This window comes from Triturus cristatus, chromosome 3_2 (genome assembly GCF_964204655.1).
Source record: "Triturus cristatus chromosome 3_2, aTriCri1.1, whole genome shotgun sequence".
NCBI lineage: Eukaryota > Metazoa > Chordata > Amphibia > Caudata > Salamandridae > Triturus > Triturus cristatus.
The window spans coordinates 795,119,799-795,146,930 of record NC_140584.1 but is presented as its reverse complement, the minus strand read 5'-3'; the positions used below and the strand labels follow the sequence as shown (position 1 = coordinate 795,146,930).

The window sequence follows — 27,132 nt, the reverse complement described above, 5'->3', positions numbered from 1 at the left end:
CATCGGCGTGGACTGCTACAAAGGTTTCCGAATGTTGCTGGCGCAGGGGATATTCACAAGGTGAGGAAACCACTGGCAGATGTATCCATCAGAAATAACCTTACTCTCTAAAGTGGTAGCTTGGTCGAGCAGTAAGACAGTATCAGAGGACAGTGTAAAGCATTTGTTGTACACACAGTCAGCAAATGGTCTCACACACAATAACTGAACTCTAGGTCAATGGTTTATATAAAAAAATATGTCTGTTTTATTTTAGAACCAACAATAGGTATTAAAATATACTTTCTCAGAATGAGATGCTTTAGGTAAATACTTTTGCAATATGCAATTGACTTTTGTAAATACTGATTACAGGTTGCTGCAATAGGCAACACAATTTCAAACACAATAATGCATTGAGTTCAATGGAAGTTTTAAGTTATTTGCAATAGATTACTTTCAGGATTACTTTAGTAACTCCAGGACTGGATCCTAGATTCAGTCCTGGGTCAGTTCTTAGGAACAAGTGATAAAAGTCGACTTAGTTACTGTTGTGATTTTTAGGTAATATTTTGCTATTTTAAAAGTTGACACTTCGAAGAAATTTCATAGAAAAACAGTCAATGATTCCCTATGGTAGAAAATTCAAGTTGCAGGTATAGTATGCTCTCGTTACTTTTGTAATCCTGTACTGGGTACCTAGACTCAGTACTAGGACCTTAATCCAAAACAGGTAAGTTCTTAAGTTTTCAGAATTTGTACGATTTTTAAAGAATATTTAAAGTTTGCAGAGATCGACACTTAGAAGAAATTTCACAGAAAAACAGTCAATGATTTCCTATTGAAGAAAAGTGGGTTACTGGTAAGTACAGTTGTGAATATTTTTCAGAGTCAGTGCTGGGCACCAAGATCCAGCACTGGGAGCTCACCTAATAGCAGGTGAGTATTTTCGTTACTCGGCTGATTTTTGGTGAATATTTTAAGTTTTGAAAACTCCACACTTAGAAGAAATTTCAGAAGAAACCAGTCAATGTTACCCTATGGAGAAAATTGAGTTATCGGCTTTAAGGTAACTACTCGACTGGCAGAGAGAAGGTTCTGGGCATAGACTCAGGGGTCTCCCAGGGTCAGGTAGGTACACTTGTTACACCCTCAGCGGCACAGGGGCAGCCGGGTGCAGAGAGAGTTAGGCCCAATGTTATCCTATGGGAGGCAGGGGGGCCTTGGTTGGTGGCTGCTGACTAGCCGGCCACGCGGCTGTGGGAGCTGGGCTCCTGGTCACTTTCTCAGGGCAAATGGGGAAGTAGATAGGTGTAGAGGTTACACTGCCAGGGCCACTCGGGCGGCTGGGTGCATGGTGCTTTTGAGCCTTAGGGCGCTCAATTGATTTCAATGGGAAAGCACCGGTTTAGAAAAAGACTGCAAGCTCGGGGACGAAGATTCTTCAGGTGCCACCACCACTTCGAGAGGTAAGTTGGGTAGTTTGAGGATAGGTAAGTACCCCGGAGTTGGGCACAGGGGGCCGGGTGCAGGGGTGCCTTTTGGTGTCGGGAAATCTTACCCTCTGTTGATCGCGGTTGGGGGGGGTACCTGGTTCTGAGGCTGCAGGCGTCGTCAGGAGTATCGAGGGAAGGACTTGGGTGCCTGACTCGGGGTCACAATCGTGTGGGGTCGTCCTAGTGGTCTTTGCTCACTCCGGCACAGGCCAGGCTTGGCGGGTGCAGAGTGTGAAGGATTCGCGGTTCCGGGTTGATGCCAGGGATTAGAAGCAAATTGAGTAGAGCCTCTACTCATGGGAGTCCCAGGTGCTTAGAGCCAAAAGGTAGCCAGGTTCTCCGGGGTTTGTGAGGTTGCTGGCCACAAAAGGGGCCTGGATGTAGCAGGAGCAGGCTCGAGGGTCGACAGGCCGGTAGGGCTGGGGCCAAAGCAGTTGGTGTCTTCCTCTTCTTAGCAGCTGCAGGGCAGGTCTTTTTTCTTCTTGCTCTTCTTTGTATTTCGGAATCTGGGGAAGGAAGGTTCAGGGTGCCCCTAAATACTAGATTTAGGGGTGTTACAGGTAGGTAAAGGGCAGGGACCAATGGGTCCCTGTCCTGGGATGGGTACACCCCATATTCTGCCACTCTCCTGTAGGAGGGGGGCAGTAGCCTAGTCCTGATTGGGTAGGGTCTCCCATCTTCAAGATGGCGAGCGCCCGGAGATGTGCATCACCTCGCCTCCCCCACCTGAGGGGTGGGGTTGGCAGGCTGGCACATCCCCGGTCTTTATTTGGGGTTTCCGGCCAAGCTTCCCGCCAGAGTGGGGGTTGCAAGTGGACTGGGGAAGCTCAGAGGCGGCATGCCTTTGAAGCTTCTTTTGCCCATCCTGGGGGAGGAGATCTAGCACCACGCCCAGGATGTGCATTGTTGCAGGCCCAGGAGAGCAGGGGCTCTCCTACCCAGGGGTCCAGCAACATGTCTGCTGTGTGGCAGCCTCTCAGATCAGACGTGGATTGTAGGTTAGGTTTCAGGGGGCCTCTCTAAGATGCCCTCTGGGGTGCTTGATACATTAAATCCCACACTGGCATCAGTGTGGGTTTAATATGCTGAGCAGTATAATACCAAACTTCTCAGTCTTCAGTGTTGCCATTATGGTGCTGTGGAGTTTGTGTTTGACAAGCTCCCAGCACCATGTACTCTTAAATGGCAGCACTGCACTTACAGGGCCCAGGAATGGACCTGGGTACTGTAGGGGCACAGGGCTCATGCTTCTGTGCCCACACCACTGGCATAGGGCACCCAGCTATAGGGGTGGCTGATGTATGCCAGGGCAGTGTAGGTTCTGGGCATGGCACACAGGGATGTGTGCCATGTCGACTGTTTTGTCCTGTATCCAGACACTCAGCCTGCCAGGGCAGTGTGTGAGTGTTAGGGTACAGCACCTCTAAGGGTGGCACAATGAGTGCTGCAGCCCTTAGAGGCCTTCCCTGGTCACAAGGCCCTGGGTACCTAGGGTACCATTTACCAGGGGCTGACATGTGGCCAGGGTTTGCCAATTTGGGTTGGAGGTTTTGGTTTAGGGAAGGAACATGGGACCTGGGCACCTGATTGGCAGGAGCCCAGGGCATTCAGTCAAAGTACATTCAGCAATTCAGCAAAAAGTGGGGGCATGCCATACAAGAAAGATGGCACTTTCTCACACAGTGTCACTATGGTGAGAGACACACTGGTTTCCCCTGAGCAATTTTTGATTGGGCGTACTTACCCAGTCACCAATGCCGACAGGGTTACCACTAATCATGCATTGGCCATGGTGACATTAGATGGGGGAGGTGGCGTTACTGGCCTGAAACAGGTAGTGGTCTCGCCAAAGCTCCCAGCTGTAGGTTTGCTTGGCAATGACCTGGAAACCTCAGCCTGGGCTGAGGTTGAACTAAAAACCCCATGCAGCAATGCTGGATATCCCTGAATTGGTGTGTAAAAACAAGAGCAGAGAGCAAAAGGCAGGGTGAAAAAGTAGTGTTGGAGCCTGAAAGTATGGCCCAACCTACCAAATGAAAAGGTAAGAAGACTGGGGAACCAGCTTCTGTAAAGCAAACAGATCAGGACTCCTCTCGTCAGGTAGAGTACTTGGACGTCCCAGAGGGAAATTATTCTATGGAGCTTGACCCTTACCAGGTTGAACTCTTGGGCCCAGGGGAACCCTCTAGGGAAGAACTGTGCCAGAGCCTGCAAGACTGTCTCACTCTGGAAAAGCCTGAGGCAGCAAGCTGTTTCAGAAGCAAAGGGAGATGTCAGTGGAACCCACAGAGTTTATTGGGAAGAGGGATTACTGTACACTGAGGCAAGAGACCCCAATCCTGAAGCCACCAGGAGAGTGGTAGTGCCACCGAAGTACAGGGAGTTCCTCCTAACTTTAGCTCATGACATCCCCCCTAGCTGGACATCTGGGCCAAACCAAGAATTGGGAAAGGCTAGTCAGGCACTTTTACTGGCCCCAGATGCACCAAAAGTTGAAGGTTTGTCAGCTCCTGTGTCACCTGTCAAGCCAGTGGCAAGACAAGTGGCCCCCCCAAAGGCCCCACTTATAGCACTTCCTGTGGTGGGGGATCCCTTTAAAGGGTAGGCGTGGACATAGTGGGTCCACTTGAACCTCCCACAACCTCAGGGAACAAATTCATTCTAGTGGTAGTGGATCATGCTACTAGGTACCCTGAAGCAATTCCACTTAGGACTACTACAGCTCCTGAAGTAGCCAAGGCCCTCATTGGTGTCTTCACCAGGGTAGGGTTTCCTAAGGAGAATCCATCGTCCAAAGGCACCCATCACCTCAGGGCCTTGTGTGCCAAACCCAGTGGTGCCTAACCATCCCTCTACATCCCAACTTACCCCTCGAAGTGGTGGTCACTCCTGGAAGATCCTCGTCCCCGAGCCTGCAGTGTTATTTGTCCCGGAGAATCTCCATTGAACTCAACGGGGCACCCGACCTCAAAACTACACCCCGTTACCCTGGCCCCGTGAAGGGTTCCCCTCTGGTGCTAACTTGGTCCCCAACTGGCCCTGATCTTAACCCTAGGAGCTTTGCTCCCACAACCCTGAGGCCTGCTTGCCAGCAGCCAACAACCGGGGCCCCCTATCCTCCATAGGATAACATTGGGCCTAAACACTCTGTACCAGGCTGCCCTAGTGCCACTGAGGGTGCAACAGTGCATCACTGACCCTGGGAGACCCCTGAGTCTAGCCCCAGAACCCTAACTCAAAATACCGATTACTTACCTTGAAACCGATAACTCATTTTTCCTCATAGGATAACATGGACACTTTTTCTCCCAAAAAGTTTCTAAATGTCGACTTTTGAAAACTGCAAATATTCCTTAAAAATCAGCCGATTAACCAAAATGCATTTTCTCAACTGTTTTCAGGAAATATCCCAGTGCTGAATCTAGGTATCCAGCACGGAGTAAGAAAAGTATTGTTAAAGTAACTTACCTGCTAAGTGAATTTCCTCCCATAGGATAACATCGTTGATTCTATGTGAAAAAGTTTAAGTGTCAGCTTTTGAAATACAATAATATTCTTTAAAAATCGTACCTCTAACTAAAACGTATTGACTCAACTGTTTTCAGGAAATGTCCCGGTGCTGAATCTAGGATCCAGCACGGTGAGTAAAAGTAATCCGATAAGTAATTTAATAGCATTTTACTGAAAAAGCCTATTGATTCCTATGTACTGAGTCTACTAAGTTTGTGGATTGCATTGCAACCCCTGTAAACTCAAATTGGTACAAAGTCCTACTATCTTGAAAATATTCAACAGCATCTTGTAGCTGAAAAGTATTTACATGCTTACCTGTGCCAGGCTTGCTTAGTTCTAGAAATAAAACCGTATATTTTTTTTATACAAAACAATTGGCCTAGAGTTCAGTTCTTGAGTGTGTGAATTCATCTGCTGACTGAGTGTGTACATCGAATGCTTAACACTGTCCTCTGATACTGCCTTACTGCTCGACCAAGATACCACTAGAGAGTAAGGTTCTATCCAACTTTAACCTCTGCCAAACCTCTGGAGACCCTTGGACTATACACACATTACCTCACTTTGGTGCAGTGTATATATAGAGCCAGTTTCTTACAAATAGCTGTACCAAGAGAGTCCGTGGCATCCAGTCCACAGCAAATGGTGAACTTGGCCACATCACAACCATCCTGCATGAACTGAGAAAGGATGGCATTGGCTTCTTCCAGGACCATGGACACTAACTATGCCACAGAGTCCCACAAGGCAAGAGTAGGTGCCTAAGAGTCAGTTGGTATTCAAAGAGCAAAGGGTCAGACTCTTAGACGAGAAAACCCACTAACCAAAGATTTCCATCCTTTGACTTCCTGTCAGGAGGGAATAGTGAGGAACAAGTTTGGGTAGAAGTTGCTGGCCGAAGCCTTCAACACAAGGCGCTCAGGAGTAGGGTGGGGATTAAGAAAGCCTGGGACGCTTGGAGCACAGCAGTGACACCGGTCGATTAACAGGTGGGCCCGAGTAGGGCTTGGCCCAGGTCCCCGCATGTGTGTTGGTAAAAGCCTCATTTAATTGAAGGAGGTTTGGCCAGGCTGAAACACCTAAGAAAGACGTTATTATTAATCTCCTGAGTGGGATGCTGAAGATCAAAACCTCTGTTACCCTTCATGCAACCTTAGCAAAGAGGGTACTGTCTTCCATGACAGGGCCGGAGGCGAAACCAGCCCAGTGTCTGGAGAGACATGCAGACTTCTGGTCTCCTGGAAGTCCTTTTAACAGTTATCCTCCTGATGTGGATGGAGAATTTCATCCTGAGCATCATAGACACCATTATCAGAATCTGTGCCAAACTATTTGTGACGGATTGAAGCTCTCCTGGAGAGCAAAGGCACAGTGTCAGAAGGGTGGCTGAATGGTTGTGACTCAGTTAAAGCAGCATGCAGCATTGGTAAGGGTGGTACTGTCTTGGCACTGGATGGAACTAGCGGTTGACAATCGTCACCCGGAGTCGATGGTGCAGGCATCTGCATCAGTGGACCTCAGTCTAGCGTGGGTTGTGCCACGGAGGAAAATGGCACAGAAGTCCAGTTGGGAGGCATCTTGGCTCCTTTTGGCACAAAGGAGCACCAGATGGAGCAGGTAACACACCAAAAAACCACAGCATGGTTTTGAGGAATTCCTCAATTTGCTGTGGCATCATCAATGGCCCCAGGTACTCAGGATGTCGCAGAACAGAGGTTGGAAAATTGGCTCCAAAGTGAAACACCTTCAGGAGCACGACCTGTAGGCACGATGACACCGCTATCTCTTCTCTGGAGATGGAGAGTAGCAAGATGGGGCAAAGTCCCGCATTGAATTCTTGAGTTTTATTTCTTGGACTTACCCCAGGATTTGGACTGCGATGCCGATCTGTTGTTGGAACGGCCTTGGGAGTGGGACCTGCCTTTGGTCCTCGGTGGTTGTATAGGGCGCCATGCATTATTATGGAATGAAGCGATGACTAAGCACTACTTGTGGGGCGCAAGGGCACTGCTCAAGACTTTTCAGATCTAGTCTGATGCTGGAAGAATATTCAAAAGGTGAAGAATCTGCAGGAAGGTATTTTGTTACATGTAATCTCAAAGATTACCATAGTAGGCAAGGGTTTTGGTGCTGGACACCCTCTGTGAAAAACACTGGGAGTAGAAGATTTAGTGCGAGGATTGTGGTTATGCTGGATTGAGAGAGGTCGTTTATTGCTTGCCAATTGTGGTTTTGTACATATTTGTAATTGTATAACTGGATGCTGATGGTTGCCAGTTTATGCACACTTTAGTAGGCCTGGGTTGGATATAGCATCAAGCCAATGGTAAAGTTTATAGGCCTTACTTCGTCACTGGGAAAAATTATGTTGGATTCCTTAGGTAGGATTTGTTTATAATGAAAAGTTGGGACAAAGCAAGTAGGCCTTACCTCCTTATTTAGAAAAGCATTTGTTAAAGGCAATACCCTTTTAAAAGTGGATTGTTATTACTATGTGCTAAATCTATAGGCAGATATTTTGCTACATGGAATCTGCCAGATTAGAGTTCTAGGCAAGAACTGTGGTGTTTGTGACCCCACCTGAACAAACCAGTAGGATAGAATATGTGTACTATGTTAATCTGGCTTTATTAGGAGGGATTTTAAATTGTTTTGACAATTGTGTACATATTTTTAATTTATTACAGTTTACCGGATGGTTGCCACATGGGAAGGCTTATGACCAATATCGTAGGTCTGAGTTGTTTATGGTGATAAGCCAAGGATAAAGGCTATAGGCCCGATTGTCTATAATGAAAGGTTTATAAAAAGGCAGTCAGTCTGATACCAATTGTAAAAAACATAGCGTAAAGTCAATAGGTACTGGGTGGATTGTTATCAATCAGCTTACAGACAGGGATTTTGTTTAACCCCTTCAGCGCGGCGCGGATTTCCGCGCCGCGCTGAAGATTCCGTGCGCGGGCGGGGCCATGACGGAGCGGTTCCGTCATGCGCACGTCACCGCTCCGTCACAAGCGTCGAAGGGGTTAATGGACTTGCAGTTTAACTTAAAAGGCCAGAGTATTGGTGCAGCCTACCCCCTTTGACAAACCGTGAGGACAGAAGATTTGCTCTGTGAGAATCAGTTTTAGGCCCTCTTAGGAGAGAGTATTTTGCTTTACCAACTGTAATTTTATACATTTTTGTAACTTAATGACTGAATTCCTGATGGGCGACATGTGGGAAATCTTAAGCTCAATACAGGAGCCCAGAGTTAGTTATGGTGACAAGCCAGTAATAACAGCTCTAGAGCGGATTGGTACACTAGGTAAATATTGCAGGTGGCATAGGTCTAATCTGTTTCTGATAAAGGCAGTAGGCTGACCTACTGATTGTGAAAAGCATAGGTTACAGTCAATAGGCATGTAAAGGTTGTATTAAAGGCTACATAGATATTTTGTTACATGAAATCTAAAATTACCTTTGTAGAGAAGGGCCAAGTGTAAGGGTAGATTTGGACTCTCATATTTCTTGCTAGCATCTCTTCTGACAGGATGTTATAATTAAAAAAATCTGAGAGAGAAAAACACACGCACGCACGCACCCCCCTCCCCCGCCATCTCTATATTTTGATCCACAGAGGTCCCGTTAGGTCACCTCTAAACTGCCACTGGTCTGAGTGTCATTTACACTCTACTTCTAACCATGACAGATTATTACTTGGGGTAATGGTTCAGTCTACATCAGCCATAGGATCTCTTGCCCTGTGAATGACTGCATTTTCCAATCACATTTACACAGCCACCTAAAAATGAGTACACTTCAGTGTCGGGGCTAGTTGGCCAGTCCTTTAGTTCTTAATGTTCTCCTTTTGAGTTCCGCTTTCATTTATTTGCTTCTCTACCTTTTATATTTTCTTAGGATAATGCTACAGCTCTCCCGGCACGGCTAATGGTTCGCTTGACTGTCATTAATTTAATCTGTAGTGCGCTGCACCCCACATGGTCTCTTCCACTAAACCAGGAGATAATTATGGAGGGCTGTCGTCCATTGTTTTAACATTCCAAGTTTGTCAACTTGATGGTTCTAAATTAGCCACCATGCAGGAACCTTCCCCCCCACACCCCCATCTATTTTTCAGTTTTATAGAACATTACAAAGATGACAAACAGCAAGCAGTGATGTTTATGGTAGGAAACTAAGTGCATATTGATCAATTACAACTTTACAGGTTATGTAGGCAAGTATATGGAGTACATCTTGCTCCACATAAAAACACCTAGCCTCACACTGCAGGATTGCACCCCACAGCCTTTTAAGCATGTCTGGGCCGGGGCCCCCACCCAATGTGTTCCCCCCCACGGTCATCAGCACCGTCGCTTTCCGTTGAAATGCAGATCAATGCTGTATTTAGGAGTTCATCTCACATTTCTCTCCAGTCCGACAGATCGGTCAGCTTGTTTTGTCTGTGATGGAGCGGGGAGTTCGAAAAACAAAAGCCCGCTCTTGTGGAGTACCCCCATAATATATACTAATAAGTAGATTGAATACTAATGTGCACCTATACATTACAGGAGGGTACACTGCTCAGCAAATTGTATGAAATTAATCTTAACCAAATGTGAATAACCGAAGATGCAATATCTGAAAGAGACACGTTAGTGATATAGATTCCTTACCTCAGAATATCCCCAGGCGTCAGACTGGATCCGGAAAGTTTCGCTTAGCAGTACCCCTGCGCGTCAGTAGGTGGCGTCGTGCGGCTCCGCGACAGTCGCTGGCGTCGTAAGCGCCAAGATATCACGGACACTACTTAGGCGTCACCCATGAGTGCGGATGTCAGTTCTTGCTTTTTCCGCGCCAGCTAGCGTAGATCCGGATAGAGCACGTACCTTACTCACTGTTTGACTACTCTTTTGAGACTTTAGTCTTCCCTTTATTCTCCTGGTGCACGTAGGGATGCCTGGCTTTAAATCTTGTGGGGCCTGCCGTCGCAACATGTCCGTGGCGGACCCCCATGATGTTTGCCTCTGCCTGGAGACAGACCATGACTCCCGGTCTTGCCGGGACTGTCGAGCCATGGCCCCAAAGTCCGTGAGGGAGCGGCACCGGAAGCTGCTGGAGGTCCGGCACTCGTCCCAATGCCGCTCCAGGTCCAGGGACCGTTCCCGGGACTGCTCACGGGGCCGCAGAAGTCGCTCCTCGGGCTCCCAGGCTTCGCCCTCTGATTCCGGTAAGTGACAACATAAAAAGAAGTCGTCGAAGAAGCGTGTTCGCTCCCCGACGTCCCCCCCCATCGGTCCTCGGATGCGGACGAGGGGGACAGGGGCTCTGCCCCTGCGGCTCCTTTGGAGCCGGGGAGTCCCACGGCCTACCTGCCTTACCCGGGTTCGTCGGCGACTCCCGAACAGGTGCAAGAGTTTCTTGCCACCATGGACCGCCTTTTTAGGCGTCGGGCTTGCGCCGGCGCGCCTTCGGGCCCCGCGGTCCCGTGTCCAGATCCTGTTGGCCCGCCGGCGGATCCAGCTTCGGTGCAACAGGAAGCTACGCTGGCGGATCTGGCTCCAGCCCTAGCAACACAAGGTCCAGCGCTGCGGGCTCCGGCCCCTGCGCCACCCTCAGCTCCGCCTCTGGCGCAGCAGTGGGTGCCGTTTGTTCCCCCTTTGCCCCGATTCCAGGACCATTTCGTCCCTGCCTGGGATCCGCATTGAGAGACGGAGCCGGCCCGGCCCGGCCGTTTGTCCCCTCTCCGGCTCTGCCACCGCGACCGGTTCCTCCTGCTACGGAGGTGGAGGATGACTGGGAGGGGTTCGAGGACTCTTGCCCGTCAATGTTACTCCGAGCAGGACTGGGTCGACGATCTGGAGGACGCTGGCGACCGCGATGTCTTTTCTGACCCGGGGTTTGCCTCTCCCCCGCCTACGATGGAGGCCCTTCCTACACGATGGTGCTCTGTCGGGCTGCTCAGGCCCTCAATCTTGATATTCCTATGGTAGCCCTCAAAACTATCCTCCTTACTGAGGTGCTCCAGACGGCTTAGACTTCGTCGGTGCCACTGCATCCATTCAACAACGCCCTCACTGACATCCTGTTGGGCACTAGGTCGCGGTCGGATAAGAATGTCGCCAGGCGTCACCACCCGGCGCCTCGTTTTTGACCACTCATCCCACGCCTGAGAGCCTGGTCATTCAGGCCTCGATGTCGCAGAGTGCCTTTCCCACGGCTCTGCCTGATAAGAACTCTAAGAAGCTGAAGCAGTTTGATAAGCGGTTGTTCTAGTCGGCCAGCTTGGGGCTGCGGTCGGTGAACACCGCCTGTTTGTTGGGCCGCTATTCCCACGCGGTGTGGACACGATTGCTCAGGTGTTGCCTCAGTGTCCTGAGGAGGTCCAGGCTGTGCTTTCCCAGGCAGTTGCTGAGGGTAAGGATGAGGCTAAGTTCGCCATTCGGTGTGGTTTGGACACCGCCGACACGGGCAGGGCGATTTCTACGACTCTGGCGCTGCGTCGCCACGCTTGGTTGCGGTCCACTGGGTTCTCGCCTGACGTCCAGAGCTCGCTCATGGACATGCCCTTTGATGGCACTCACCTGTTTGGCGATAAGGCTGACAGTGCGCTGGAGCGCTTTAAGGACTCGGACCACGGCCAAGTCCTTGGGTCTTTCCACCAAGAGCCCAGCCACTCCTGGGTTTCATTCCTTTCGTGGACAAGGCAGGGGCGCCCAGGCACGTTCTTTCAACAAGCCTGTGCAGAACCAGCCTCAACGCGGCCGCGGCTTTGGGAATCAGTGTGAGGGGGGCGGCGGGGGCAGTCCACCTCCGCAACCGCTGCTTCTACCTCCAAACCTAATCCGAGCTTTGTGGAGTACCCCACGCCGGTGGGTGGCAGGGTTCGCCTTCATCTCCACCACTGGCGCGATAGCACATCAGATTAATGGGTGTTGCAGATCATCCGCAAGGGTTATTCTCTTCCCTTTCAGTCTTCCCCTCCAACCAGGCCGCATCGGTGTCACAGCATGTTGGGGGATCACTTGGTGCTTCTCCAGCAGGAAGTTATGGCCCTCTTGGCCAAGGGGGTCGTCGAGCGCGTTCCTGGGCCAGAAGTAGGACGTGGTTGTTATTCCCACTACTTTCTGGTCCCCAAGAAGGACAGAGGGGGCCTGCACCCCATCTTGGACCTCCGGAACGTCAATGGCTTCATCCGGAAGGAGAAATTCAAGATGCTGACTGGCTAAAGGTCCTGGCTGCCCTCTACCCTGGAGACTGGATGATAGCGTTTGACTTGCAGGACGCATATTTTCAAATCCCCGTCCTGCCGGCCCACCAGCGTTACCTGCGGTTCACGGAAGGCCAGGAGCATTTTCAAATTGCCGTGCTCCCCGTCGGCCTTACCAGTGCATCCAGGGTGTTCACGAAGGTGATGGCGGTGGTTGCAGCTCACCTGCGCAGGTCGGGGGTGTCAGTCCTCCCCCTACCTCGACGACTGGTTGTTGAAGGCGGGCTCGCCCCAGGCAGTCGTCACCCACCTCCAGACCACGGCCGACCTCCTGCATTTGCTGGGGTTCTCAGTCAACGTGCCAAAGTCGCACCAGAGTCCCTCTCAGAAGCTCCTTCATTGGAGCTGTTCTGGATTCGACGCTGTTTCGGGTTTATCCTCCCGAGCAGCGAGTCCGGGATATTCAGGTTAGGATTCTGATCTTTCAGCCTCTGTCCCGGGTTTCGGTCAGGATGACCCTCTGGCTCCTGGGCCCGATGGCCTCCTGCAAGTGCAACATGCCAGATTGCATATGCAGGCTCTGCAGTGGGACCCGAAGTTCCAGTGAGCGCAGCATCAGGGCAACCTGTCCGATCATGTCCAGATCTCAGAGGGAACTGCACGACAATTGCAGTGGTGGATCACGAATCGCGATTGGGTCAGTGGCAGATCCCTCTCCCTTCCCAAACCGGAGCACACAGTGGTGATTGATGTGTCCCTCCTGGGATAGGGAGGCCACTTGGGAGAGACGGAGATCAGAGGACTCTGGTCTCCAGCGCAATCCCGGCTCCATATCAACTGGAGCTTCGGGCGATCCGGCTTGCACTGAAAGCATTCCTTCTCTGTCCGGGGCAGCAGGTGCAGGTGTTCATGGACAACACCTCCGCCATGCGGTATTGCAACAAACGGGGTGGGGTCCTGGACCCTATGTCAGGAGGCTCTGCGCCTCTGGACATGGCTGGAACATCAAGGCATTACCTTGGTGGTTCAACACCTGGCAGGTTCTCTGAACGTCAGGGTAGACAAACTCAGCCGCAGGTGCTTGATGGATCACGAATGGAGTCTGCACTCTGTCGTGGCGCAAGGTCTCTTTTGGCAGTGGGGAGAGCCTTGGTTAGATCTATTCACCATTGAAGAGAACGAGCAATATCCTCAGTTCTGCGCGTTGGAATTTCCAAGACCGCACTCGCTAGGCGACGCTTTTTGTCGCGAGTGGAGTTGGTCTTTTGTACGCCTTACCACCTATACCACTTCTGCCCAGAGTGCTTAAGAAGATTCGGCGTGACTGGGCCCCAAGTCATCCTTGTGGCTCCGGATTGGGCACGAAGATACTGGTATCCCGAGCTACTCAGCATTGCAATAGATCGCCCGATCCAGCTGCCTCTTCAGGAGGATCTTCTGTTGCAGCAGCAGGAGACGGTCCTCCACCCGAACCGGTCCAGTCTCCACCTCCATGCGTGGAGATTGAGCGACGACAGTTGACAGCTTTTGATCTTCCTCCCGAAGTCTGTGATGTCATTATGGCAGCCAGGCGTCCGTCCACTAAAACAGTATACGCCTGCTGATGGAACAAGTTTGTGGCATGGTGCACAGCTAAGACTGTGGATCCTCTTTCTGCCCCTCTTTCCGAAGTTCTTCTGTTCCTTCTTTCCTTGGCCCATCAGGGCTCTGCTCTGGGCACTATCAAAGGTTTTCTTTCGGCCATCGCCACCTTTTTACGGCTTCCAGATCAGCCTTCTCTTTTTAAGTCCCCAGTTGTTAACCGTTTCCTGTAGGGCATTAGGCACACGTTTCCTCCAGTGCGGTTCATGATGCCTCAGTGGGACTTAAACCTTGTTCTGACATATCTGATGTGCGCTCCTTTCGAGCCCCTTTATACCTGCCCTTTGCGTCTTCTTACTCTCAAGACGGCTTTCCTGGTAGCTATCACCTCTGCCAGACAAGTGAGTGAGCTCCAGGCTCTTTCTTCTAAACCTCCCTTCCTGTTCATCCGGACAAGGTGGTTTTAAGGACCCGTCCTTTTTTGCCAAAGGTTGTCATGCCCCTTCCACATCGGGCATACCATCACTTTGCCTACCTTCTTTCCCCCTCCGCATCCTTCATGGGAGGAGGAGAGGCTCCACACTCTGGACCCAAATCGTGTGCTCGCACTCTATCTGAAGCGTACACAGCAGTTCCGGGTGGATGACCAGCTCTTTGTTGGCTAAGTGGGCGCCAAAAACGGTCGGGCTGTACACAAACGGACCATCTTGCGGTGGGTCCTTCTGTGTATCAAAGTATGTTACTCCTTGGCTAAGAAGGAGCCTCCTGTGGGGCTGTGTGCCCATTCGACCAGGGAAACTGCAGCCACTACTGCTTTGGGACGTGGCGTTCCCTTGCAGGACATTTGTCAGGCAGCTACGTGGGCCTCTTTGCACACGTTTACCAAGCATTACTGCCTTGACAGTCAGGTCCGGAGGGAGGGCTTCTTTGGCCGTTCTGTTCTCCGTGACTTTCTGGTGTAATCTTGTTCGCAGAACCTTCACCGGGGTTGGTATTGCTGGGGTATCTATTCTAAGGTAAGGAATCCATCACTAACGTGTCTCTTTCAGATGCACAAGTTACTACTTGTGTAACGATATATCTGTAAGAGACATTAGTTAGTGATAGATTCCTTACCGCCCCACGCATCCTCCCAGATCTGCAACCTGATTCTAGGGTTAAGGTCATCCCCCTTTCAGGGCCCTAGTTTCATGGCACCAGTGGTCAGTTTCTTACATGGCTCTGCGTTCCTGGCACGGAAAGTCGTGTACAGAACAGATGTCAGCGCGCAACTTTCCGGATCCAGTCTGACATCTGGGGATATTGTAAGGTAAGGAATCTATCACTAGGTTATGTCTCTTACAGATATAACGTTACACAAGTAGTAACTTGTGCAATACGGCGAGTAGAATGTGTTGTGAATGACTTACACTACAAATTGTGCGCGTAGTACATTAGAAGGCCTGCTATGTGATACTTAAGTAACGCCAATTACCGCTACTTTTACTTATGCTTTACTAAAATAACTGCTAACTTGTATCTGGGTGAAGGAGGTTGGTTAACAATGAACGTTTCGTTACCACATTAATAATAAATGTCTTTTAGTAAATGGACAATGTTTTTTTAACTTGACCAAACTGTGATGAGTGAAGCTTGCAGCGCGCACAAACCACGTGATACTGTGGATAAACTTGCTGAGCCAGCTGAAAGTGTGATGCGGTGAAGGACACAACACTTAAAGAGCGCCCAACTTCTATGCTTCCGTGTGAAAGTCTGCAAATTTATAAAATGTATAAACTTTGTTCTAAACATGATACGTTTACCCCATGAGAGAGTAATGATAAATACTGAATAGGTGGGAAACGAAAATGAACAATGGGGTAGTTAAAGAAAACATGATCTAATGTTGAATGACCATCCACCCCTCGTTTCAACCAATCCTGTAGCTAGAATGGGCGACATAAGCAACTTTAGTGGGGTGAACATGTAAGAAAAGGGTATGAAGAATAGGTTATTTAGAGGGTGGGATTCGGGTTGCTGCTTCGAGATCTTTGAGGGAGACAGAGTGAGGATTCGCTGCTGATTGTTGGGTCACAGAGAGGCCTAGTCGATCCAGTCCTATCCTTATCCAGATCTTAAGACTTTGATCCCTGACACTCTGATCGGGGGTCCCTTGCCGCTACCTAGGCCAGGGTGGTTTTCCTCATTCCTATTCTCTTGGGTTGGTATCTTGATAACTCGAGAAATTATTTTTTGTGCTTTTGTGATAGGGGGGGAGGTGTACTCACCCCAGGGCAGGGACCTATGGGTCCCTGCCCTTTACCTACCTGCAACGCCCCTACATCTAGTATTTAGGGGCACCCTGAACCTTCCTTCCTTGGATTCCAAATTCTGAAAATGCAAAGAAGAGCAAGAAGAAAGAGGACCTGCCGTGCAGCTGCTAAGAAGAGGAAGACACCAACTGCTTTGGCCCCAGCCCTACCGGCCTGTCAACCCTCAAACCTGCTCCTGCCATATCCCGGCACCTCTTGTGGTCAGCAACCTCACAAACCCCGGAGGACCTGGCTACCTTGTGACTGAGCATCTGGGACTCGCATGAGCAGTGGCTCTGCTCAAAGCAAGTTTCTAACCGTTGGCATCAGCCCGGAACCGCGAACCCTGCACACTCTGCACCCGCCAAGCCTGGCCTGTGCCGGAGTGAACAAAGACCCCGAGGACGTCCCCCCGGCGACTGGGACCCCGAATCCGGCACCCAAGGACTCAACTCGACGCTCCGGACGACGCCTGCAGCCTCAGAACCAGGTACCCCCCCAACCACGATCAACAGAGGGTAAGATTTCCCGACATCAAAAGGCACCCCTACACCCGGCGGCCCCCTGTGCCCAACTCCTGGGTACCTACCTATCCTCCAACTACCCAACTTACCTCTCGAAGTGGTGGTGGCACCTGAAGAATCTTCGTCCTCGTGCTTTCAGCCTTTGTCCATCCTGGAGCTTTCCCATTGAAATCCACAGAGCGCCCGAAGGCTCAAAAGCACCCTGCACCCAGCCACCTGAGTGGCCCTGGCAGTGTAACTTCTACATTTGCCCTGAGCAAGTGACCAGAAGCCCAGCTCCCACAGCCGCGTGGCCTGCTAGTCAGCAGCCACCAACCAAGGCCCCCCTGCCTCCCATAGGATAACATTGGGCCTAACTCACTCTGCACCCGGCTGCCCATGTGCCGCAGAGGGTGTAACAACTATACTTACGAGACCCCTGAGTCTGTGCCCAGAACCTTAACTCTGCCAGTCGAGTACTTACCCAAAAGCAGATAACCCAATTTTCTTCCTTAGGGTAACATTGACTGGTTTCTTCAGAAATTTCTTCTAAGTGTGGGGTTTCTAAAACTTAAAATATTCACCTAAAATCAACTGAGTAACGAAAACGGAAATACTCACCTGCTATTAGGAGAGATCCCAGTGCTGGATCTTGGTGCCCAGTACTGACCTTGAAAAGTACTCACAACCGTACTTACCATTAACCCAATTTTCTTTCATAGGAAATCATTGACTGTTTTTCTGTGAAATTTCTTCTAAGTGTCGATTTTTGCAAACTACAAATATTCCTTAAAAATCGTACCAACTGTTAAAACGTAATTACTTGCCTGTATTAGATAGAGGTCCCAGTACTGAGCCTAGGAGCCCAGCACTGGATTACAAAAGTAACGATAACATACTATACCCGTAACTTGAATTTTCTCCCGTAGGGAATCATTGACTGTTTTTCTATGAAATTTCTTCTAAGTGTCAACTTTTAAAATAGCAAAATATTGCCTAAAAATCACAACAGTAACGAAGACTACTTTACTCACTTGTTTCCAAGAACTGTCCCAACTGAGCTCAATGTATTATTGTGTTTGACATTTTGTTGCCTATTGCAACTATTACCTACAAAAGTCAATTACATATTGCAAAAGTATTTAACTAAAGCATCTCATTCTGAGAAAGTATATTTTAATACCTATTGTTGGTTCGAAAATAAAACAACCATAGATTTTTTATATAAACCATTGGCCTAGAGTTCAGTTCTTGAGTGTATGAAACCATTTGCTGACTGAGTGTGTACAACAAATCCTTTACACTGTGCTCTGATACGGTCTTACTGCTCGACCAAGCTACCACTTTAGAGTGTAAGGTTATATCCAACTTTAACCTCTGGGGACTGTGGACTCTGTACACACTTTACCTATTTGGGAACAGTATATACAGAACCACTTTCTCACAAGAGGCAGCACTGGAGATTAAGGACCATATGCAGTGTGTGGTCCCGATTATGTCAGCTACCACCTGTCGCCAGAAGTCTTGTACCAGGTTGCAGTGCCAGGCCAAGTGCAGACAGTCAGCGCTATTTGTGCCATAGCGGGGGCAACTGTCTGCGCAAGCTGAGGTCATACGATGCATGTCCGTAGGAGTGAGGCAAGTCCTGTGAAGGAAGTTGTAGTATCAACTTAAATCGGGCAACCATGCTGGAACTTTAAAACCACAAAAGACTATGTACAAATCCTCTACAAGACAGACAGGCTAGGGTATATGTTGTTTTGTTACTGCAAGCTTAAATCCGTCATGTGTAGATAACAGCACGTTTTCTTTTTCTACTTGAATTTTTAAAATGTATCTGGCATATGTTACATTTGTGTGCGTTTTATTGCTGTAGTGTCAGAGGGTGAATTCAAGAATGAAGCAGTGAATGGAAGACTAGATTCATCAGTACAAAATGGTATTTGACTGTTTTGGTAATGAAAAGGTCTATTGTACAGTGGTCCGAGTATAGATTTCAGTTTGCACTAGCTGGTCGTTGCAAATGCTGGTGGATTACAGCCCGACAACAGGTGGCAAACCGCTCCTGCAGCGATGCAATCCAGCTGATGTTGCTCTCAAGCACCTATTAAGAGCAAACCTGATGAAAGTTCTTCCAATAATTTGATCATCATCCTTTCCAGTAATCTATCTTGGAAGACAAAGTTATCCACTGTATTTCGCCACCTTAATGACCTCTAGTACAACTCTATACTATAAATGGACTGCATCAGTTCCCTTTAAATTTTTAATAAGGGTGACATTTACCTTCAAAGAAGTCAAAGTCTTGCAGGTCATCAGGAATCCGTGGTAGGACATCAGAAAAGTCCTCGTGGTTCAATTCCAAGTCATGAGGAATGTCTGCAATGTCATCATGCAGTTCATCTGTACTCAAATCCGGCGTTGAAGGGCTCCTGCAGATATAAAGCAATTCTTGTGCTTAGAGGAATTTCATTTTAGTAAAGGCAACCAAGTAGCCATCAGTGGTAAGAACAAAATATAATGGACAATTTTATTTTGTATATCTAGATTTTTGGTTCAAGCCCCACCAGCAAACACAGGATTTACTTTAACTTATTAAAACATGCTCAGACCGATTAAAAGTTAAGAGTACCAAGAAGTAGAATGTGGGGCGGAGATGTACAACTATGGGCACAATGACAAGGAAGGTTGCTCAGATAAATCATATGAGAACACATGAACCACCTTCATGTACTGTGAAAACACCCCAGAGTGATTTAAACAGACGGATGGATGGTAAGGACTGAAACTGATGGCAAGTGAGCCTTCCTTTACTCTGAGCCCAGAAGGCAAGCCTCCATGCAAACTGGGGAAAGCCAGAATTATTCCAATAAGCTATAAGAAACCCAAACCACAAATAGTAATATTTGGAGAAAAAAAAACACTATAATGTCTAAATTAAAGTGGATACACCAAAAACCATGAAAACACATTTGTGAGAAAGGTGAACAGAGCAGCCCTATCAAAAAAATAAGTCTAACCTTTGAAAACTGAATATTGGGGATTGTCTAATAGGCAAGGAATTCCACATTTTATTCCTGTGACGGACTGCTATTTCCTGCACATTGCGCTCTTGTACCTAGGCGTTTCCACCAGCTGTTGTGAAGAAGACCTTAGAGGCTGTTATATCGTCTCATGCCAGTATATACTTCAGTAACAGTGGTGGGAAGTGTCAGGGGAGAATGGAATTACAACTATATTAACATCAGACTTGTATGTAACCCCTGCAGATTGAGAGTAATTTGAATCTGCTCAGCATGGGGTGCAGGGTGAGAGAAGACCTTCAAATAGATTCCCCCCCCCCCACAGTCAAGAAAGACCTTCACCCATGCACTCATAACCAGTAGCCTGGACTAAAGAAACGCCCTCTACACCTGGATCAACAAATCTCTACTCCGCAAGCTCCAGACAATACAGAATACTGCAGCCAGACTAGTCCTCGGCATCCCTCAACACCAACACATCAGCAAACACCTACGGAGCCTCCAATGGCTCCAGTCAAGGAGAGTCATGTTCAAGATACTTGTTCAAGATACTCTTCCACGCCTACAAATGCCTCCACAACACCGGACCCCAATACCTCAAAAAGAGAATCTCCTTCCACGTACCGAAGGGAAAGCTCCGATCTACCAACCTCGCCGAAACCCCACGCATCTGCAGAGCCAGAACAGGAGGAAGAGCCTTCTCCTACATCGCGGCCAAGATCTGGAATGAGGTTCTTCGACTTAACGGAGCTGCTTACACCCCCCCCCCCCATGCTTTGAGATGCTCACGGGTGAGTGGTGCGCTTACAATTCCCCCGATTGATTAATGAATCTAAAAAGGCCACTATAATGCAGACTAGGAGTCACTAACAGGTGGTTGACATTATGATCTTTAAGTGGGCACTCGGGCTCATATATTAAGTAATGACAGTGTTGGACTGGGAGGTAATCGTCTCTAATCAGGTCATGTTGCAAGCAAAGTTCATTTCATAGCACATTTAATATCAATGCACAATATTTTGCATTATGAAACACCAGTGGCAGCAAAACACGTATCGATTCAGCAGACTCATAAAATGGCATGTATGAGAAACTTTGTGCAAGCATTGCTTTTTCTGTGTTGGACAACTGCATAAGACCGTTTGAAACAATCAAACCAAAGGATGAACTTTACATATTGCTCTCCTTACCACCAGCACACAATTTATGTTGATGATTGAGTTAATCTAAAGCAGTGGCTGTATGTTTCTGGAGTAATACTCCTGCGTTCATTGTATGGCTCCACTGTTATGTTATGCAGATTTGTAGAGTGCACTATCAACTCGTAGGGTATCTTGGCGCTGAGCAGCTGAGAGTCTAGGCACACCTAGGGCCGCCCTAGAGGGACTACTCAAAAAGCCAGGTCTTCAGCATCTTACAGAATTCAAGAGTGAGCAGAACGTTCTTATGTGTAGCAGAAGGTTTTTTCATGCTTTAGGAGCGATGTAGGAGAAGGCTCAACAGCCATATCTGGTTTTCCGTATGTGTGGGATTTGTGCAAGTAGGAGTCAAGACGAGTGAGGTGTCTGGAAGGTTTGTGAAAGCAGATGGAGGTATGCTGGGCCAGTGTTAAGCAGTGCCTTGAAAGTGTTGGTGAGCAGTTTGAATTGTCCTAGTTTGTGAATGAGAAGCCAGTGGCGCTTCTTCAGGTGTGGTGTGATGTGATGTGACGAGTGTGGTGTGGGTGGTGCAGTGTGATTCTGACCACCAAGTTCTGAATGGTCTGCAGCCTTCTGGTGAGTTGTTTGTTGATCCCAGCACAAATTGTGTTCCCATTGTCCAGTTTGCTTGTGACCAGGGTGTGTGCGTGACTGTTTCCCAAGTGTTGATTAGGAGCTATCTGAAAATCTTACTCCGCATCGCCAGGGTATGGAATCGGATAGAAAGGAAAATGCTACTTACCAGTATGCATCTGTTCTTGGCATGTAGAGCTGTAGATTTGTATACTTGTGCATAGATCGCCATCTGGTGTTGGGCTCTGATGTTTTTTGTCCTGGAAGAAGTCTTTGTAGTCACGAGGTAGGTGACTCCTCCTTAGGATGATAGTGCGCATGGGCATCGACTGCATCTTCAGATTGTTTTGCCATGCTGGGTTGTGATGGAGTTAGTAAGAAATAGCAAAGGATGTCCATGTGTAATGCAAGACAGTACTGGAGCAGATAGAGGTATCCGGGGAGGCGGGTGGGTGTATACGAATCTACAGCTCTACATGCCAAGAACAGATGCATACTGGTAAGTAGCATTTTCCGTTCGAGGCATATGAGCTGTAGATTGTATACTTGTGCATAGACTATACAGCAGTTACCTCCTTAGCGATGGCTACCTGTATCTGTTGCAGTGGTTTGAAAAAGTGTTCTTAATACAGCCTGGCCCACGTTTGCTTGTTGCTTTGCTTGCATGTCTACACAATAGTGCTTTGTGAACGTGTGTGGTGTAGACCATGTTGCTGCCTTGCAGATGTCATCTAGGGGAATGTTCCCTAAGAATGCCATAGCCTCCCCTAGTTTACGCATGGAGTGAGCTCCAAGGGGGAATGGTTAATGTGCGTTTAGCTTTAGAATAGCATGTTTGGCTAAATTTAACAATCCACCTTGCAATCCCCGTTTATGAGATAGGATTGCCTTTATGAGGTGGGGAGACAGCTACAAAAAGTTGTTTAGCCTTTCTAAAGGATTTTGTTTTTTTCAATGTAGTAAAGTATTGCTCTTTTTACGTCTAGCGTGTGAATAGCTCGTTTTGCTACCGAGTCTGGTAGAGGGAAAAACACTGGGAGTTCTACAGACTGGTTAAGGTGGAAAGGAGATACCACTTTAGGTAGAAATTTGGGTTAGTCCTAAGAACCATTTTGTTATGATGAATTTGCTGACATGGTTCTTGTATGCTTAATACCTGGAGTTCACCGACTCTTCTGAGAGGTGATTGTGACCAGGAAAGCTACTTTCCAGGTGAGAAATTGTAATTCGCATTCATGCAGGAGGTTCAAATGGGGGACCCACGAGTCTTGTAAGGACCACATTTAAGTTCCATATTGGTGAGGGTGGAACTCTAGGCGGGATTATTCTTTGGAGTCCTTCCATAAATGCTTTGATAGCTGGGACTCTAAACAAAGACAAAATGTTGTCTGTTTTGGAGATAGGCTGCTATTGCAGCGAGATGTAGTCGAATAGATGTATAGGCTAGGTTACATTGTTGTAGATACAAGAGGTAACATATGATGTTTTGAATAGAAGCATCTAGTGCGTCGACTTTGTTATTGGTACAGTAAATTACAAATCTTTTCCACTTAGCGGCATAGCAAGCTCTAATGGTAGGACATCTAGCCTGTTGAATGATGTTCATTGAGGTAGCCAAACTCTAAGACTTCAGGAGCCAGATCGCAAGGTTGAGATCTGGATGCCTTATCTTTCCATGGTTCTGAGTGAGAAGCTTGGGTGAAAGACGTAGCTTTTGATGAGGAACTACTGATAGTTTCAAGAGGGTTGTGAACCATGGTTGTAGGGCCCGTGATGGTGCCACCAGGATCATTGAGGGAATGCTGTTTGAGCTTCCGAACCACTAGCGGAATGAGTGGGAGAGGCAGAAAAGCATAAGCAAATTTGTCTGACCACTGCATCCATAGCGCATTGCCTTTAGACAATGGGTGTGGATACCTGGATGCCAAGCTTGGGCATTTTGGTGTGTGGCGAACAGGTCTATTTCTTGGTAGCCCCACATTTGAAAGAATGGAAGCAGAACTGGAGGATGAAGTTTCCATTCGTGGATCTGCGGTTTTTGACGACTGAGCAGATCTGCAATCTGATTGTGTACTCCTGGGAGGTGTTCTGCAAGGAGGTATATTTTTTGCGGAATGGCCCATCTCCATATGTTTTGACCTAGGTGTGAAAGCTGCAGAGTGTGTGTCCCCTGTTTTTGTTTGTAATACATTGATGTCATGTCTGTACGGATCAGGACAGCTTTGCCTACGAGGTGGAGTTGAAATGATTTCAGTGCTAGGACGAACACTAGCAATTCCAGATAATTTATGTGGAATTGTTTTTGTTGAGGGGTCCATAGGCCCTGAATTGTAGGATTTTGAAGATTATCTCCTCAGCCGGTGAGCGATGCATCTGTTGTGAGAACTATCTGTGGAACTGGGTCGAGGAACGGCTGCCCTTTGTAAAGGTTTTGAGTGTTCCACCACCGCAGAGAGCGATGTGTGCGGCTGTCCACCAACACCAGATCTGTTAGCGGACCTTGATCCTGGTCCCACTGACGTACCAAACACTCCTGTAAGGGACGCATCTGGAGTCTTGCGTAAGGGACTATGAGAACGCAAGAAGCCATCATCCCGATTAACTGCATGAACACTTAGGCTGGTAACGAATGTTGAGGCGTACATTTTGATATGAGGGCTTGCATGGTGCTTATTCTGACTGGGTTGGGATATGCTACAGCTTTTGAAGTGTTTATTGTAGCTACTAGATATTGTTATGTTGTGGACGGTTGGAGATGGGATTTGAAGAGGTTGACTGTGAATCCCAAATCGTGCAGCAACTTAATAGTTTTGTATGTGTGTTGAACACAGCTATGTGACTTGGCTTTTATGAGCCAGTCGTCTAGGTAAGGGAAAACATGAATATGTAAGTGAGCCGCTACTACTGCGAGGCACTTGGTGAAGACTCTGGGTGCTGTGGTTACTCCGAATGGGAGTACTTGAATTGGTAGTGTTGGCCTTTTATCACAAACCTGAGGTATTTCCCGTGAGCGGGGTGAATTGAAATGTGAAAGTATGCGTCCTTTAAATCCAGAGTGGATAGAAAGTCTCCTTGTTGGAGTAGTGGGAGCACCTGTTGGAGAGTGACCTTATAAAAATGGTCTGACTGATTGTATAGATTTAATGGCCTGAGGTCCAGTATTGGTCTGAGAGCCGTCTTTTTTTAGTATTAGAAAGTATAGTGAATACACTCCTGTGCCTTGATGAGGCAAAGTGACTGGTTCTATTGCATGTTTTTGTAACAGGGAGAGAACCTCTTGTTTGAGAAGAGGGAGATGTTCGGAGGACATTGGGCATTCTCTGGGAGGAATGTTTGGTGGAGTACCAGTGAGTTCCAGGCAATAACCATACTGGAGAATTTGTCTTACCCACTTGTCTGTTGTAATGGAATTCCAGACAGGTAGGAATGGTAATAGGCGTCCCACGACAGGAGTGGAATGGTCGGGGGGGGGGGGGGGGGGTAGTGGAGGGAAGTCACTGCTTGTTTGCAGGGGAAGTGCGGGTGGACTATTTTTAGATCTTCCCCCTATTGTAGTTTCCTCTATATCCTCCTCCATTGTATCCCCGGGAGGAGGAAGGTTGATTTTGATTTTTGTAATTAGAGGAGGTATTCTCTGATGACACTGTTTTGGAGCCGTCCCTATAAAAGGAGTGACGAAAGGAGCCTCAATTAGAGGGTAGTTGTAGGGCTCCCATAGATTTGGCAGTTTCTGTATCTTTCTTCATTTTTTCTAATGAAGAGTCTACATTTGGTCCAAAAAGATGTTGTTGGTCAAAGGGTTGGTTCAGTATAGCGGACTGTACTTCTTGTTTGAATCCGGAGATTCACAGCCAAGCATGGTGGCGTAGCAAGATGCTGGTGTTAATGCCACGGGATGCTGTGTCAGCGGCATCAAGTGCACATTTTACAGAGGTGTTTGTAATTAATTTACCCTCTTGAATGAGGTCGTTGGCTTTACTCTTGTATTGATCTGGTTAATGCTGTATTAGCTTTTCCAGTTAATCATAATGCACGCGGTCATAGCGTGCTAGGAGGGATTGCACATTGGCAATACGACAACTATTAGCTGCTTGTGACGCAATTAGTTTGCCTGACGCGTCTATAAGTTTTGACTTATCAGAAGGAGGTGCGTCGCTTGTGTGTTGGCTCGCTTGCGGGCATTAGATACAACAAGGGAGTCCAGGGTGACTTGAGCTCTAATATAAACTGGGTCCGTAGGAGCAGCTAATTTTTTTTAATCAACTCTTGGGGTAAGTATTCCTGCTCTAACTGGGTCCTTGAATACTTCATTAGTATGTTTTAGCATGCCTTTTAACATTGGCAATGTATTAGTAGATTTTTGGGATGGAGCGAAAGTTTCCATGAGGGAATCCTCCTCTAATGGGTCAGTGTGTAATTCTACCCCATGATATAGAGCAGCCCTATTGATAAGCTGTGCGAATCCTATATGATCGGGTGGTGATTGTCTAGAGTGATATAGGTCCGGATCATTATTATTGTCTGGTCTTTATCATAGTCGTCCCATGGACTGGAGTCTTGTGGTATGGTGTGATGGTCATTATCCCCATCCCAGTCGTTGTCCACATCCCTATCAGTATCTTCATCTGTGTCATTATCCCCTTGTGGGTCAGGGTAGAAATGAGGTGGTGGTGAGTTATATGGAGATATTGGTAAGTTAGGATCAATAGGTGTAGGCGAGGGAGGTATGTATGGGGGAGAGGGGTTAGTACCCATGTCCTTCCTCTTTTTGGGAGGTATATGGTGTTCCTCTGAAATGTCCCATTTCATTTCTTAGGAAGGGTTGCTACAAGATGTCCAGTTGTTGGATCAATATGCAGTTTCTTTTGCTTGGGATCCACTGGTTCTTGTAAAGGAAGTTTTTTAGGTGTCAATTCCTTCTCTTTAGGTGTTTCACAGTTTATTTTATGAGTAGTATGTTTTTTGGTTCATGTTTATGCTCCGAAAGGTTTGTCTTTTGCAACTTTCGGGTCAGAAGGTTTGTCTTTAGGTTTTGGATCCAAAGGCTTAACTTTGGGTTTCGGCACCGAAGATTTGGATTTAGTTATTGCCGGTTCTGAAATCTTTGGTTTATGAGATTTCGGGTCGGAGACTTTGAATGCCGAAGATGACTATGGTGCCATTATCAAGCATCAGTTCCATGCTTGGATTTGGTTTTCAGTGCCGGAGATGGTGTTTCGGTACTGTGGCGACGGCTAGATTCCGAGCTACAGGCTTTGTCTTTTGGTTTGATAGCAGGGCCGGAGGGCAGGGCATCTGAACCATGTTTTTGGTGTTTCTGTAGGCCAGTGAAGGAAGGTAGTACCGCAGCCGTTGTGTTTTTCGGTGACTTGGGGCTGGTTACTCACAGTTCGTTCACCTGGAGTGATGTGAGAGTCTTCCTCCATGTCGGAGTCGTCGGCTTCAGACACGGAGATTTCTTCTACTTGTGTAGCGCTGTGCTGATTAGTTACCCTGTTCTCCGAAGAGGTTTGGCACCAGGCTAGTGCCGAGTCTTCTCGTGACGTCGAGCCAGATGGTCACGAATCATTTTCTTCGATCGGAATGATAGACAGCCCTCGTAGCCGCTTTCTTCGTGCTCCGGGGATAAGCACAGATTACAAACCTCGTGTGGGTCTGTGTGTGGAAATTTAGCACCACAGCCGCGGCATTATTTAAATGGCATCTGTTCCATCGACTGCTGGCGTGGTGGGGGCAGGTAGGCCTTGCAGCCCACATCGAAGCTCTTGATCAAAGTTGCTGT

At 47.9% G+C, this 27,132-nt stretch overlaps 1 protein-coding gene across 2 annotated transcripts in view; it reads right to left on the bottom strand.

Annotated features, from left to right (window-relative positions):
* INO80D (INO80 complex subunit D) overlaps window positions 1–27,132 on the bottom strand; it is a 294,761-nt gene that overhangs the window by 50,632 nt on the left and 216,997 nt on the right. For both annotated transcript variants that reach the window (XM_085648924.1, XM_085648925.1), the window contains exon 10: window positions 18,842–18,987. In XM_085648924.1, coding sequence (XP_085505050.1) covers window positions 18,842–18,987 — 146 coding nt within the window. The remainder of the gene's footprint in view (window positions 1–18,841; window positions 18,988–27,132) is intronic.